The sequence below is a fragment of the Brachionichthys hirsutus genome, unplaced genomic scaffold (assembly GCF_040956055.1).
Source record: "Brachionichthys hirsutus isolate HB-005 unplaced genomic scaffold, CSIRO-AGI_Bhir_v1 contig_987, whole genome shotgun sequence".
Lineage (NCBI taxonomy): Eukaryota > Metazoa > Chordata > Actinopteri > Lophiiformes > Brachionichthyidae > Brachionichthys > Brachionichthys hirsutus.
In genome coordinates this window covers 368,816-380,468 of record NW_027180338.1, presented here as the reverse complement: position 1 = coordinate 380,468, position 11,653 = coordinate 368,816, and the positions used below count along the sequence as shown (strand labels likewise).

The following is an 11,653-nucleotide window of genomic DNA, read 5'->3' as shown; positions in this document are numbered from 1 at the left end:
TGACATGGTGACTTGACACACCTTGTGTCTTTCTCCATTATGATCAAAAGCTCATTCTAGTTGTAGTTGTTGTTGTTGCTAGTGACCTATGGGTCCTCTTTTTTACATTGATCAGAAGCCCTAGGGAAATTAATTGAATTTGACAGATGTGATATGAGACTCATAGCATATATAGGCTACAGGAGTCCGCCTGAATCTTGACAGGGCAGAATGCATAGAGTCGGGTGTTTCTGCAATGAGGAGGTAATGTTCTGAATGAGTTTGACCAACTTATCTTACACACTTGGCTTTGTCTTGTACTGAATCACTGTTTGTATGTATGACTTAAATTAGTTATCAATATTTATTCACTGGCTGTCAACGTAACTGTACATGGTGACTTGACTCAAAGAAAGGATGAATGTTTTGTGGATGAGAGAACAAGAGACAATTTTATCATGCCGAAGACACAGCTTGTGTTTGTCAGTCTCCTATGGTCCATTATTCCGACCTCAACAAACTCCCACCAATACCAGAGCGATCAGTGTAAACTAATCCATGGATCCATGTCTCTGCCTGTGCTGGAGAAAAAGGGGGACATCATGTTGGGGGGACTCTTCTCCCTTCACGACATGGTGGTGGAACCCAGTCTGTCCTTCACCACAGTGACTCCAAAGACACAATGCACCAAGTAAGTAATTTTAAACTAAATGTAATTTCACATGCCCAACAAAATCTAGCTCCCATAGGTTTGAACTTGATTTTTAGTTTATTTTCAAATTGCTTCAATCTTTGCCTCAAATGATCCTCTCTTCTGCTTCCAGATTTAACTTCCGGACATTTCGATGGATGCAAACTATGATCTTTGCCATTGAGGAGATTAACAGAAATGGTACACTCCTTCCCAACATCACTCTGGGGTATCAGATCCATGATTCGTGCAGTACGCCTCATCAGGCTTTGAAGGCTGCTATGGCATTAATGGGGAGCAAGAAGGATTCATGGGTTGATGGGGAGATGCAGCGTAAAGGCACCTGTCATGGGGCCATACCCGCAGTGATAGGAGATGGAGGCTCCACTCAGTCTCTAGTGGTGGCACGTATCCTGGGAGTCTTGAATGTGCCACAGGTAAACTATTTATAGATATTTTACTCTATAACAGTGATATCCTCTCTATTCAAGCTGGCCTGGCTAACAGTTTTTTGTCTTTACTATGTGGGGAGGTTCAAAGTTTATTATCAAGGCCAACACTGTTGGCTTAAACCTTGTCATACATCCAGCTAACTGATGTTGAAAACAGAAGATTGTTCCTTGCTGGAGTATAACGTAAAGTCACATGGTCTCTTCCTCTATTTAGGTTAGTTATTTCTCCAGCTGTGCCTGTTTAAGTGACAAAAAGGAGTTTCCTACCTTTTTACGAACCATGCCCAGTGACTTATTTCAGGTTAGAGTTAGCAGATACAATTTCTGTACACAAATAATAAACATTTCTCAAGCAAAACCAATCAATCATGATCTCTTCCTCTATCTTTCTCCAGGTAGGTGCACTAGTACAACTTGTCAAGTATTTTGGCTGGACATGGGTGGGTGTCATTGCAGGGGACGACGCCTACGGCCGTGGTGGAGCGCGCATCTTTGCCGACGAGGTGGGTCACACACAGCTTTGACTCCATAACTTGAATTTACTGCAAACATGGGACAAACTAGGTTGTCGTGTATCTCCCACATTGCACTCTTAGGTCAGAAGGTTTGGTGCTTGTGTTGCCGTCTATGAGATCATACCTAAAATTAAAGAACAGGCTGCAATTTCAACTATCGTGTCCAAAATCAGCTCCTCTGCAGCTCGAGTGATCCTAGTGTTCGCTGTGGAACAAGATGCAGCTACATTGTTTAATGAAGTACTCAGGTATGATGCTAGTGTATGGGATCCATCATTTATTAATGATAGAGTTCTCAAATGGGAATTTCTGGTGTGTTTATTTCTGTAAATCATCCGTCTATATATTCCTTGAATTTAGAGTGGGGTTGATTGGAATACAGTGGCTGGCCAGTGAAGCTTGGAGCACAGCTGCTGTCCTCTCTAACCCCAAAAAGTACCACCATATCCTGCAAGGTTCAATGGGATTTGCAATTCGGCGAGCAGATATCCCTGGGTTACAAGACTTTCTGCTTCAATTGGACCCCTTGAGCACAGATTCCCGCAGGGACCCCTTCCTAATGCCATTCTGGGAAGAGGTGTTTCAGTGCAGCCTGGGTGTCCAGGCTGAAGGTCATCAACATGATATTCAGGGTAAGCCTCCATGCACTGGAACAGAAGAGCTGGGGACTGTGAGAAATATCTACTCAGATGTCTCGCAACTAAGGATTTCCTACAATGTCTATAAGGCTGTGTATGCCATCGCTCATGCACTCAACGCAATGAAACGTTGTGTGAAAGGAAATGCACCATTTCCTCTGCAGGCCTGTCCAGAAACAGACAGAATACAGCCTCGGCAGGTACCATCTCACAATTTCACAGATTCAGTGTAAACCAATAGTAATATTACACTCATAACAGTAAATGTACCAAGAGCAAATATTGATGCACGATGATATTACACATCATTTTCATTGTGAGCACATTCTTCCCTCAGCTGCTTTATTACATAAGACAGGTGGGACACATGACCTCATTTGGTGATGAAATGATGTTTGATGAGAATGGTGACCCTGCAGCCGTGTATGACCTGGTTTCCTGGTACTTGAAACCAAACGGAGAAATTGAGTTTGTTAACATTGGAAAATTTGACGAGAGCACTACAAGCGGAGAGACAAAACTTCAGATACAAGAAAAAAATGTTGTTTGGAATGGCAACCAAACTAAAGTATGAATCTCGAGAAATCCTCATCAGCTTTAATTGCAATCATTTGTTTATTTCTTTTAGTGACTGTTTTATGAGCAGTGAGGTATCTGTCTCTGCCTGTCCTCAGGTTCCTTTGTCAGTATGCAGCAGTAATTGTCCCCGAGGTACCCGCAAGGCAGTCAAACCAAACTTACCAATATGCTGCCATGACTGTGTGATTTGTACAGCAGGGCATATAAGCAATCAAACTGGTGAGAAAACAGTGTGTTTGTAATTCTAACCCAGTGCTGCAAAGGTAAAGCTACAGTACAGCAGCTGAAGACTTCTTGTCTTCTTTTAGATGCCATAGAGTGTGTGCAGTGCCTGCCGGAGTTCTGGTCAAATGCTGAGAGGACGGCCTGTGTCCCTAAACATGTGGAGTTTCTCTCCTTTAGTGACACCATGGGCATCACATTGATGGCTGTTTCCCTCCTTGGCTCCTTCTGTACCTGTGCTGTGGTCTTCTTATTCTCCTACCACAGGACCTCTGCCATTGTCAGGGCCAACAATTCAGACTTGAGCTTCCTGCTGCTCTTCTCCTTGACTCTATGTTTCCTGTGTTCGCTGACGTTCATCGGACGGCCCTCTGTGTGGTCCTGCATGTTGCGACAGACAGCGTTCGCCATCACCTTTGTCCTCTGTATATCTTGTATCCTGGGGAAGACTATTGTGGTGCTCGTTGCCTTTAAGCCTACACTGCATGGCAGCAGCATCATGAAATGGTTCGGACCTTTGCAGCAAAAGGCAATCATTGCTTTAAGTACCCTGGTCCAGGTGAGGACTTCATTTAATGTGGCTCAACTATTTTTGGGATATATTTATTTAAATTTTAAAAATACATAAAATGATATTCCTTTTATGCAGGCAGTCATATGTACTGTGTGGCTCGTCGTTGCTCCTCCCAGTCCTCAACAACTGATACGGCGCGGGAGTGCTGATATCATTCTCTTGTGTGACGAAGGTTCACCCGTAGCTTTTGCTCTCGTTCTGGGCTACATTGGTCTGCTGGCCTGCCTTTGCCTTTTATTGGCCTTTCTGGCACGGAAACTACCAGATCATTTCAACGAGACCAAGCTCATCACCTTTAGCATGCTCATTTTCTGTGCAGTGTGGGTTGCTTTTGTTCCTGCCTACATCAGTTCTCCGGGGAAGTACGCCACGGTCACTGAGGTGTTTGCTATTTTGGCATCCAGTTATGGACTGCTGGGCTGCATATTTGCACCAAAGTGCTATATAATCCTTCTAAGGCCTGAAAAGAACACAAGGAAATGTCTGATGTCAAAAACTATGTCTGGCAAATTTTAGCAGGTTCAATGTATCACATTTACTGTTATGGGATTCTAATGATTTCTCAGAAAATAAAATATATGCTTGACTCGCTTCACATCAATGTGTGACTTTTTAGAGACAAGCTGGTGGTGGCAGCCTGTCCTTAAATAAGAACAGTTCCATTTCACCACCAGGTGGTAGTAGTTTGCTGTAAATGTCGCTGTCATCTATTTTTACAGCAGGAAAAATGCTTTACTCTAATGCAGATGCATTTATGTATTTTCCCAAGTACCATTTCCACCTCTCTATTATAGTGATGTAATATTTTTTTTTCTGTGGTGACAGGACAGAATATATTAAGATCACTAATTAATTTGTTCACTGACTCTGTGTTTACCAAATACTATACTGTATAGAAACAGCAATACTGGCAATAAAACGGATGCCTGTCACCTGCGCAATTGTGATGCTGTTTAATCAGCTCATCCATGAGCTGTTACTGTCTCAGCAATGAGAGTTTCCACTTTTTGATGAAGAGTGGTGGGAACATATTGTGATTTAATGCACACCTGTGAAGTAATCATGTCAATCAGCATTTTGATATGCTAAACAGGTCAGGTCACTGGATTATGGGCAAACACTCACTAACAAGGATTCAAATTATCTTTTTTGTATGTGTGCATGAATTATGTTTGGGCTCTTCAACTTCAACTCTTGTAAAATGGGATCAAAGTGTTCATATTTTTTCTACAGTGTATAATTATAGGGAGAAAAGAGTTGTGATGTCGTTCTATGAGCATTCTGTGGTCTGCTTCTAACCCATGTTAAAAACACGATAACTCAAGTAGTTTACGGTTTGCCAAAGGAAACACAAAAAATCATTTTATGGTATTGTTTCTTCAGCTATTTGACACTCCCTGGATGTTCTCAGTTGGAATGTGAAGGATGGCTCACTGCTAGATCCGAATGGGACTTGGCAGCAGTGTCCATGCTGATTTGACCCGAGATAGAATGATGAGGCCCAGCGTCTCTGAGGTATGCTCTGTGGAAATCAAGCTGTCATTGGTTAATTAAATCCTGGTACTCTGGAGGCCTTTACATACAAACATAGCACATATATGTTCCCTACAATACAAACTAAAACATCAGACATGTTTCCTGCTGGATACAGCTGGAACTATACAGGCATGTACCATTGACAGAGCTACCGCTCCATCCAAGGCATTGAAAAAATAAATCGGAAGACGGAGAAACATTGAATATCCATCAGTATGAAGAGGAGAAAAATATCAGTGAACAGCAGGGTTTTAATCATAGTTTTTCACTCCATTTATATTTATTTCTAAATTGTACTCTTTCTATATTTCAGGACATTTTGCATTATTTGATTGTCTTCTCTCCTTACACAGATTATAGCAAGACATTGGAGTCCCTACATAGTTCACATTTTGTTTTCATTTCAACTTGTAATTCCAGATGATTTCAATGATAAATCTCTGCACTTGAAAAAAGCCCGTCAAATTAAAAGCATGCTGCCAAAAAAGTAGTGCGTCAAAGACTGATCAAAGCGTATAATCAAGGATTTGTGTGAATCTGACTCTTAAGGACACTCGAAAAGGACAATAAATGTGGCAATATTGTTTAGACAATTAGAGCGTAAACACAGGAGGGAAACTCAGATGTAATCAAGACTTCATGTATATGTGTATGTATTATATTATGCAAATTGATTGAATGATGCATTAATTGGAAAATACTGAAACCATGGCCTAAATTCTGTTTTCATTAGAAACAATGCTGACAGTGTGCTTTGTGTTTTATTTTTCCTCACTAAAACCACATTTTTCTACAGCATATGTGTCAAACTCAAGGTCCAGGGGCCAAATGTGGTCCGCCACGTCATTTTGCTGTGGCCCGCAATTGTTGGTTTTACTGCAGTTCTGCCTCTCTCAACTGTGACAAAATTATCTCCGCCGAGGCGAGGCGGAGGTAATTACAGCAGTAAGCTATCCAAATGTAATGTTTGTACTTTGTAACTTAATTAAGTATGTAGTAGTAATAAGTAATAAATACAGTTATTTAGCAGCATGATAAGGACTAGTTACATTTATTTTAAACTACATTTAGTTGCATTCACACTGTGTTACCATTACAACTGGCCCTTTGAGGGCAGCCATAATGCTGATGTGGCCCTTGGAGAAAATGAGTTTGACACCCCTGTTCTACAGAGTTTTTCTCCTATTATCTGAATGAGAGACAGTTTTAGAGTCAGGAAGAACAGCATAGAAACTACAGTCATAACAAATGGCTCTGCCACAATAGTGCTATTCACTGGGTCCATGTGATTGCCTACATTATATATGGCAGGGAATATTCTGAAGGCCTCAGAAAACCCTCGAATGGAAGTGATAGTAGTGATGATGAGGATGATTGAGTGAACAGTTTTCACAGAGTGCAGCATAAACACAAGTGATGAGTGAAAGTGTATTTCGGCCTATCAAGGTGAAAACGCAACTCAAGATTCTATAATGAGATATTAATTTCTCCTTATGCAGATATTCTGCAGAGTAATTTCAAAATTATTGCCTTTAGTAATGTCATGTACAATGCCATCGATACTGGTGTTTTCATCAAATGCACTGATTAAATATTTTCTAGTTCTTGAGTGCGTGTGTGTGTTGATTCATAAAAAATGGAAAGAGAAAACCTACATGAACACAAAGAAAGCTTGCAAACTAACATCTCATGGAATCCACAGGAGGTATAGACTGAGATCTTTGTAGCACAGTTCATGTATCTGAATATCATGATGCATCTGTGTAAAACTGAACAAGACGAGACAAATATATCGCTCTGTGATACCAAACTTACAGTACAAGCAGAGTCATTGTTTTACGCTTACAACACATCAACTACGTTTATTACGGCAATATATAAGACTCCAAAGGTGTTTTCCGCAGCATAGAGGATAAAATGCCAACAATAACTTGGACTATGGTCAGCTCGGATCCACATTCTGGATCTGCCAAGCAAACTTCCTGTCCTGTTATAAAGGTTATGGCTGAGTGCTGCTCTCTGCCAGGCGTACTGCCAGACAGCCCAGGGCAATGTTGTCCAGGAGATTGGGTTTAGAGTTTATTTCCTTTACTGCAAATACACAGAAACAATATACCTCATTTAAACCATTCAAACTTTTTTCCCTGTTAGCTCACAAAAAAAAAACATTCTTAAACTCAGTAAAGACGATGATAGGTAGTGTAAGAAAGAGCGGTGACAGGTCTTCTCTAGGAACAACAAAGGAAAGAAGAGCAGATTTGCAGAAACCGTTGCCACATGCGAGTGGCTGGGCAGAAGGAGAAAAAGTATATGTGTTAAAGCAGTAGAGGGGAGGAATTAAAAGTCAATGCGGGGTGGATTTAACACAACTCATCTGTGTTCATTCAGATTACCAGGGATAGAAATCTCGGAATATACTCAAACTGGTCAAATGTTTACCTTTACAATTTCCCTCTGCCTAAAGGGAAACTCCAACCGCGCAAACATTTGCCAAAACTGCAAAAAACCCTGAAGGATCTACCCTCCGATACACCTCAAGATATAATGAACCCCCACCCCTCCTCGTGGGCCTCCACTTTACAATATCTCACTAAAATCTGTCAAGATCTTTAAAGATATTGTGTGAATTTAAAAATAAACAGCCTTGAAAACAAAATGTCATTAGCTGAGGTAATGTAAAAACCTTTCATATTCGGAGTAATCCAAACAAAACTCTTCATCTGATGAAAATTCTGATGAAAAATACCACATTAATCAGCGATATCAGGGACTGGATTGTTCTATGTAAATAATCCGTTCCCATATTTCTTCCACTGATGATGGCCTCTCCTCTCCTCTCCTCTCCTCTCCTCTCTTCTGGTCTGATCTCCTCTCGTGCTGAGAGCTTGATGAGAGCGGCTGATACGGCTCTTATATCTTACATGCAGCTCACTGAGCTTATTTTAATTACACTACGAGCGTCCTCTCTTTAATGCTTTCTCCCTTTCTTGCAGCCTCTCTTTCTTTCGTGCTCTCCGGTTTCGACCCAACCTAATATCTCCTCTTCAATGCTAGCCTGGAGAGCCTTTCAATGGAATTTGGTTGTTACTACTCCTCTCCTTGCCTCATTTATTTCTTCATAGCCATTTAAAGGTAAAGTTAGACAGTTTGGGATATTAACTTTTATATTTTTTTACTTCAGAATTCTTTTTACTCTCATGTCTTACCTTGTAGAAAAATGAAGCTGCATCACCTTTACCTTATCTAAAATAAAGAATAAAAACAAAAGGAAGGCAGCAGGCATGCAGAAGTAAACAAAATTAGCTTCCAAGCTAAGTGGGAGTTAAAAGTCGCATAAAACCCCAATTGTCTAACATAAACTGTTGCTGGTTGGTTGTTAATTATCAGACAAGTGTGATAACGCCTGTTAATTTGAAGGGGATAATGACATTGCTCAGTTTATGTTCAGACAATTTGGCTGGTGACCTGCATGGCCCTTGGCCAACCCTAACCATTCAGTCAATAAAAATGTGAAAGCAACTATATACCGTCTGAACAAAAGTGTCTGTACATATGGGTGCAAGTAGGTCGAAACCGTCTGTACTGTCTGAGTATAGAGGAGTCCCCGATTTGAAGCAGTAGCTAATGGGTGGGCCTGGAAATATGAGGATTGGCTCGATAATTTATCATATGTATAGGTCATCTCATCCACAAGAAAATTGATGAATGTAAACTAATACGTAACCCTTAATATTAAGTCAATCACAGCATGGTGTGTAATGGTAATCACTGCCGCCTCACAACAAGGCGGTTCTGGGTTGGAATCCATGCTCCGGAGTCCGGACCTCTCTGTGTGAAGTTTACATGTTGTTGTTCTGGTGTACTCGGAGTTCTGCAGATTGCTCCCACCATCTAAGAAATATGCAATATAGGCGTATTCCAAGACTCTCCATAGGTGTGAATGAGAGTGTGAATATATGTTGGTTCCATCACAAATATAACAACCTGTTCAAGCTGATCCCTGCTTCTCACCCAATCTCTGATGGGATGGGCTCCAGGATATACAAAATGTACAATCGCCACTTTCTCATTTGATCAGTACAGACATATTGCACAACCACAGGAGGTCACTGTTTTACATTCATTATTCAGGAAGCACACCTCTGTCAAGGCTCAAAGCAGGAGATTGAAAGAAAGAGTTCTCACACAGATCTGGAGGAAATGTTTTTGCTTTAGACTTTCACTATAAATTGACGTTGGAAATGAAAGACGAAATACTTGAAATACATCATAATTAATTATGCCTATTATATGGTATTTTGAATAGATGTTTGTTTTAGACTTATTGTGATTCTTGTGCTTATATCAACATTTCAGAAGTGCTGCATATCACTTCTGACAGTTATACTATTAGATATACAGAGTCTCACTTATTCAAATACATAAATCCAACATGTGAATAGACATTATTTTCTGAAATGTGGAGCTAGCCATTTTTTTTATAGCTGAACTCATGCACTGAGTAAGAGCAGTGCTGTTGAATAAGTTGCTTAATGCATGTATTAAATCAAGAACATTAATAAGAGTGAGGGTGAGACTAATTTTCACAAATGCCGGAAAAATACATGCATGTCAAAGATTTTGACAGTTAAACCTTTTTGCAGCAAATTGTGCTGCTTAGTAAAATTCAGACTCAGATCATTATCAGTGGCCTTTAACAGTAAGAGCACAGTGAGAGTGCACTTCACAAATGCTTCTTTCAAATCAAGGGCCCATTTGCAGCACCCACTCTAATTAATCTGTCTGAAAAACCTTCTCAATTATGAAGTGCAAAATGTGCATTTTTGTGCATGTAAATGTGTGCTTTGGTCGATGTCATGCATGCATTTGCGTTGTGCTCCCCTTCCTAGACCTTAGTCACCAAACATTGGCCCAGGCTCATATTGATGGGCATTCCAGAACCCATAGGGTCGACCCCCATAAACACCCACTGGCAGAGTCATCCAAAGGGCACCTAAAGGAAAGCTGAGTCGTTTTATGACTGGAGGGCAATAGAGGGGAGCAGAATCTGGTAGTCAAAGCAAAAACTAAAGGTCTAGCTTGGATGACATTCTAATGACTGCCTCAAGATTAGACTAACAAATATATTTTCACATCAAGTTTACAATTCTTGTTAATTTTAAAACCTCAGACCATGTGAGAGTAAAACCCCAGTCTTTTAAAATGTGCTCTGTGCAGCTCCCGTGGAATACGCTGAGGTGCTGTAATCTTAGCTGTGATGTTATTAAACATAGCTGCAGAGACAGGGAGGGAGCGATCACGAGGAAAGCGGGGGGGTGTGGATCAGTCATCTGCCAGCGTGCTTCCAGGTTGCGAGATCGAAAGGGTACGCTGAAGGGTAAATATGCAATTTCAGCTGATATTCACCTGATAACAATATTTAGTCATACAAGTTTAATTTGATGTTATTTTCTTTAAACAATATTTAAGATAGATTGAAGAATAACATTCTTAAGAAATTCTAAAGCTGTTAGAGAGGTGGGGTTCTGGTGACATTTAAAGTCAACTCTATAGAATGTGGAAGTTGATGTAAAAGAAGCGTATTCACGTTAGAGGCAAGCAGTTAAAACAATACTGCATAATCCCCTCCTGGCTGTATCGTATAATGTGGTATAAATAATAGTAATAAATACAAGTAACATTGTGAATTTGTCAACAACAGGTTTGTTTATCTGGACAAGGGTGTATTATTGCTGGTCCTTCTAACTCTAAACCCCCAATTCCACAGGATATTCCTGATACTTGGCCTCAGAGTTCGGCCATATTTCTGGTGGTTCTACTTGGCACCTCATCTTATAAATCCTGTGTCTTGAAACTCTCTTCGGCTCTTTCATTTGCCTCTGAACTTCTAAAATTGTTTTTCTTATTCCCTGTACATCCTGGACTGTTTGCATCTGCAGTTTCAAGGCATCACTTGGACAGGTAATGCTCTTACCGGTTCATTGTAGTAGGGGACATATTTGGGTGCAGCCATAAAGACATGGTACTTTTTATGTTTGGCCAGCTTCACATATTCCCTTTCCATACATAAAAGTCCAATTAGAGTGAAAACATCGGGGCTAATGTTGCATTTAAATTAACTTGTCCTTTATTTTCCCTTTCTCCTCGGTTAGAGGATGAAACTATACTCCCTTATCTGGTATACTCCTCTCACGTTGATGCAGTGGAACAACTTTAACATTCAGGGAAAAAAATAAGTGTGCACTTCTTGAAAAATCCTTTTCAAGCAAAAAGCAAAAAGTTAGACCACAGTTTAAAATACAAAAAAAAAACATTATTTCACAATGGCTCAATTCTATATAGTTTATCAATTTACTTTTGCTTCAGTGTGTAAAAGAATCATACATATATATGGCTACAATGGCAGATTTAAACAAGATCAAACTGATAAATTTCTAAATTATTATACTATTAACAGTGAATTGTTT

The 11,653-nt window shown here is 40.2% G+C and overlaps 1 protein-coding gene across 1 annotated transcript; it reads left to right on the top strand.

Moving 5' to 3' along the window:
• Positions 1–545: 545 nt before the first annotated feature.
• Positions 546–11,038, top strand: LOC137913652 (extracellular calcium-sensing receptor-like). The gene is made up of 12 exons (XM_068757290.1): positions 546–670; positions 804–1,107; positions 1,337–1,423; positions 1,518–1,625; positions 1,719–1,885; positions 1,998–2,475; positions 2,613–2,843; positions 2,950–3,073; positions 3,163–3,635; positions 3,726–4,138; positions 10,779–10,835; positions 10,954–11,038. Exons 1-12 carry the CDS (start codon positions 546–548, stop codon positions 11,036–11,038), a joined length of 2,652 nt encoding a protein of 883 aa, XP_068613391.1.
• The last annotated feature ends 615 nt before the right edge of the window (positions 11,039–11,653 follow it).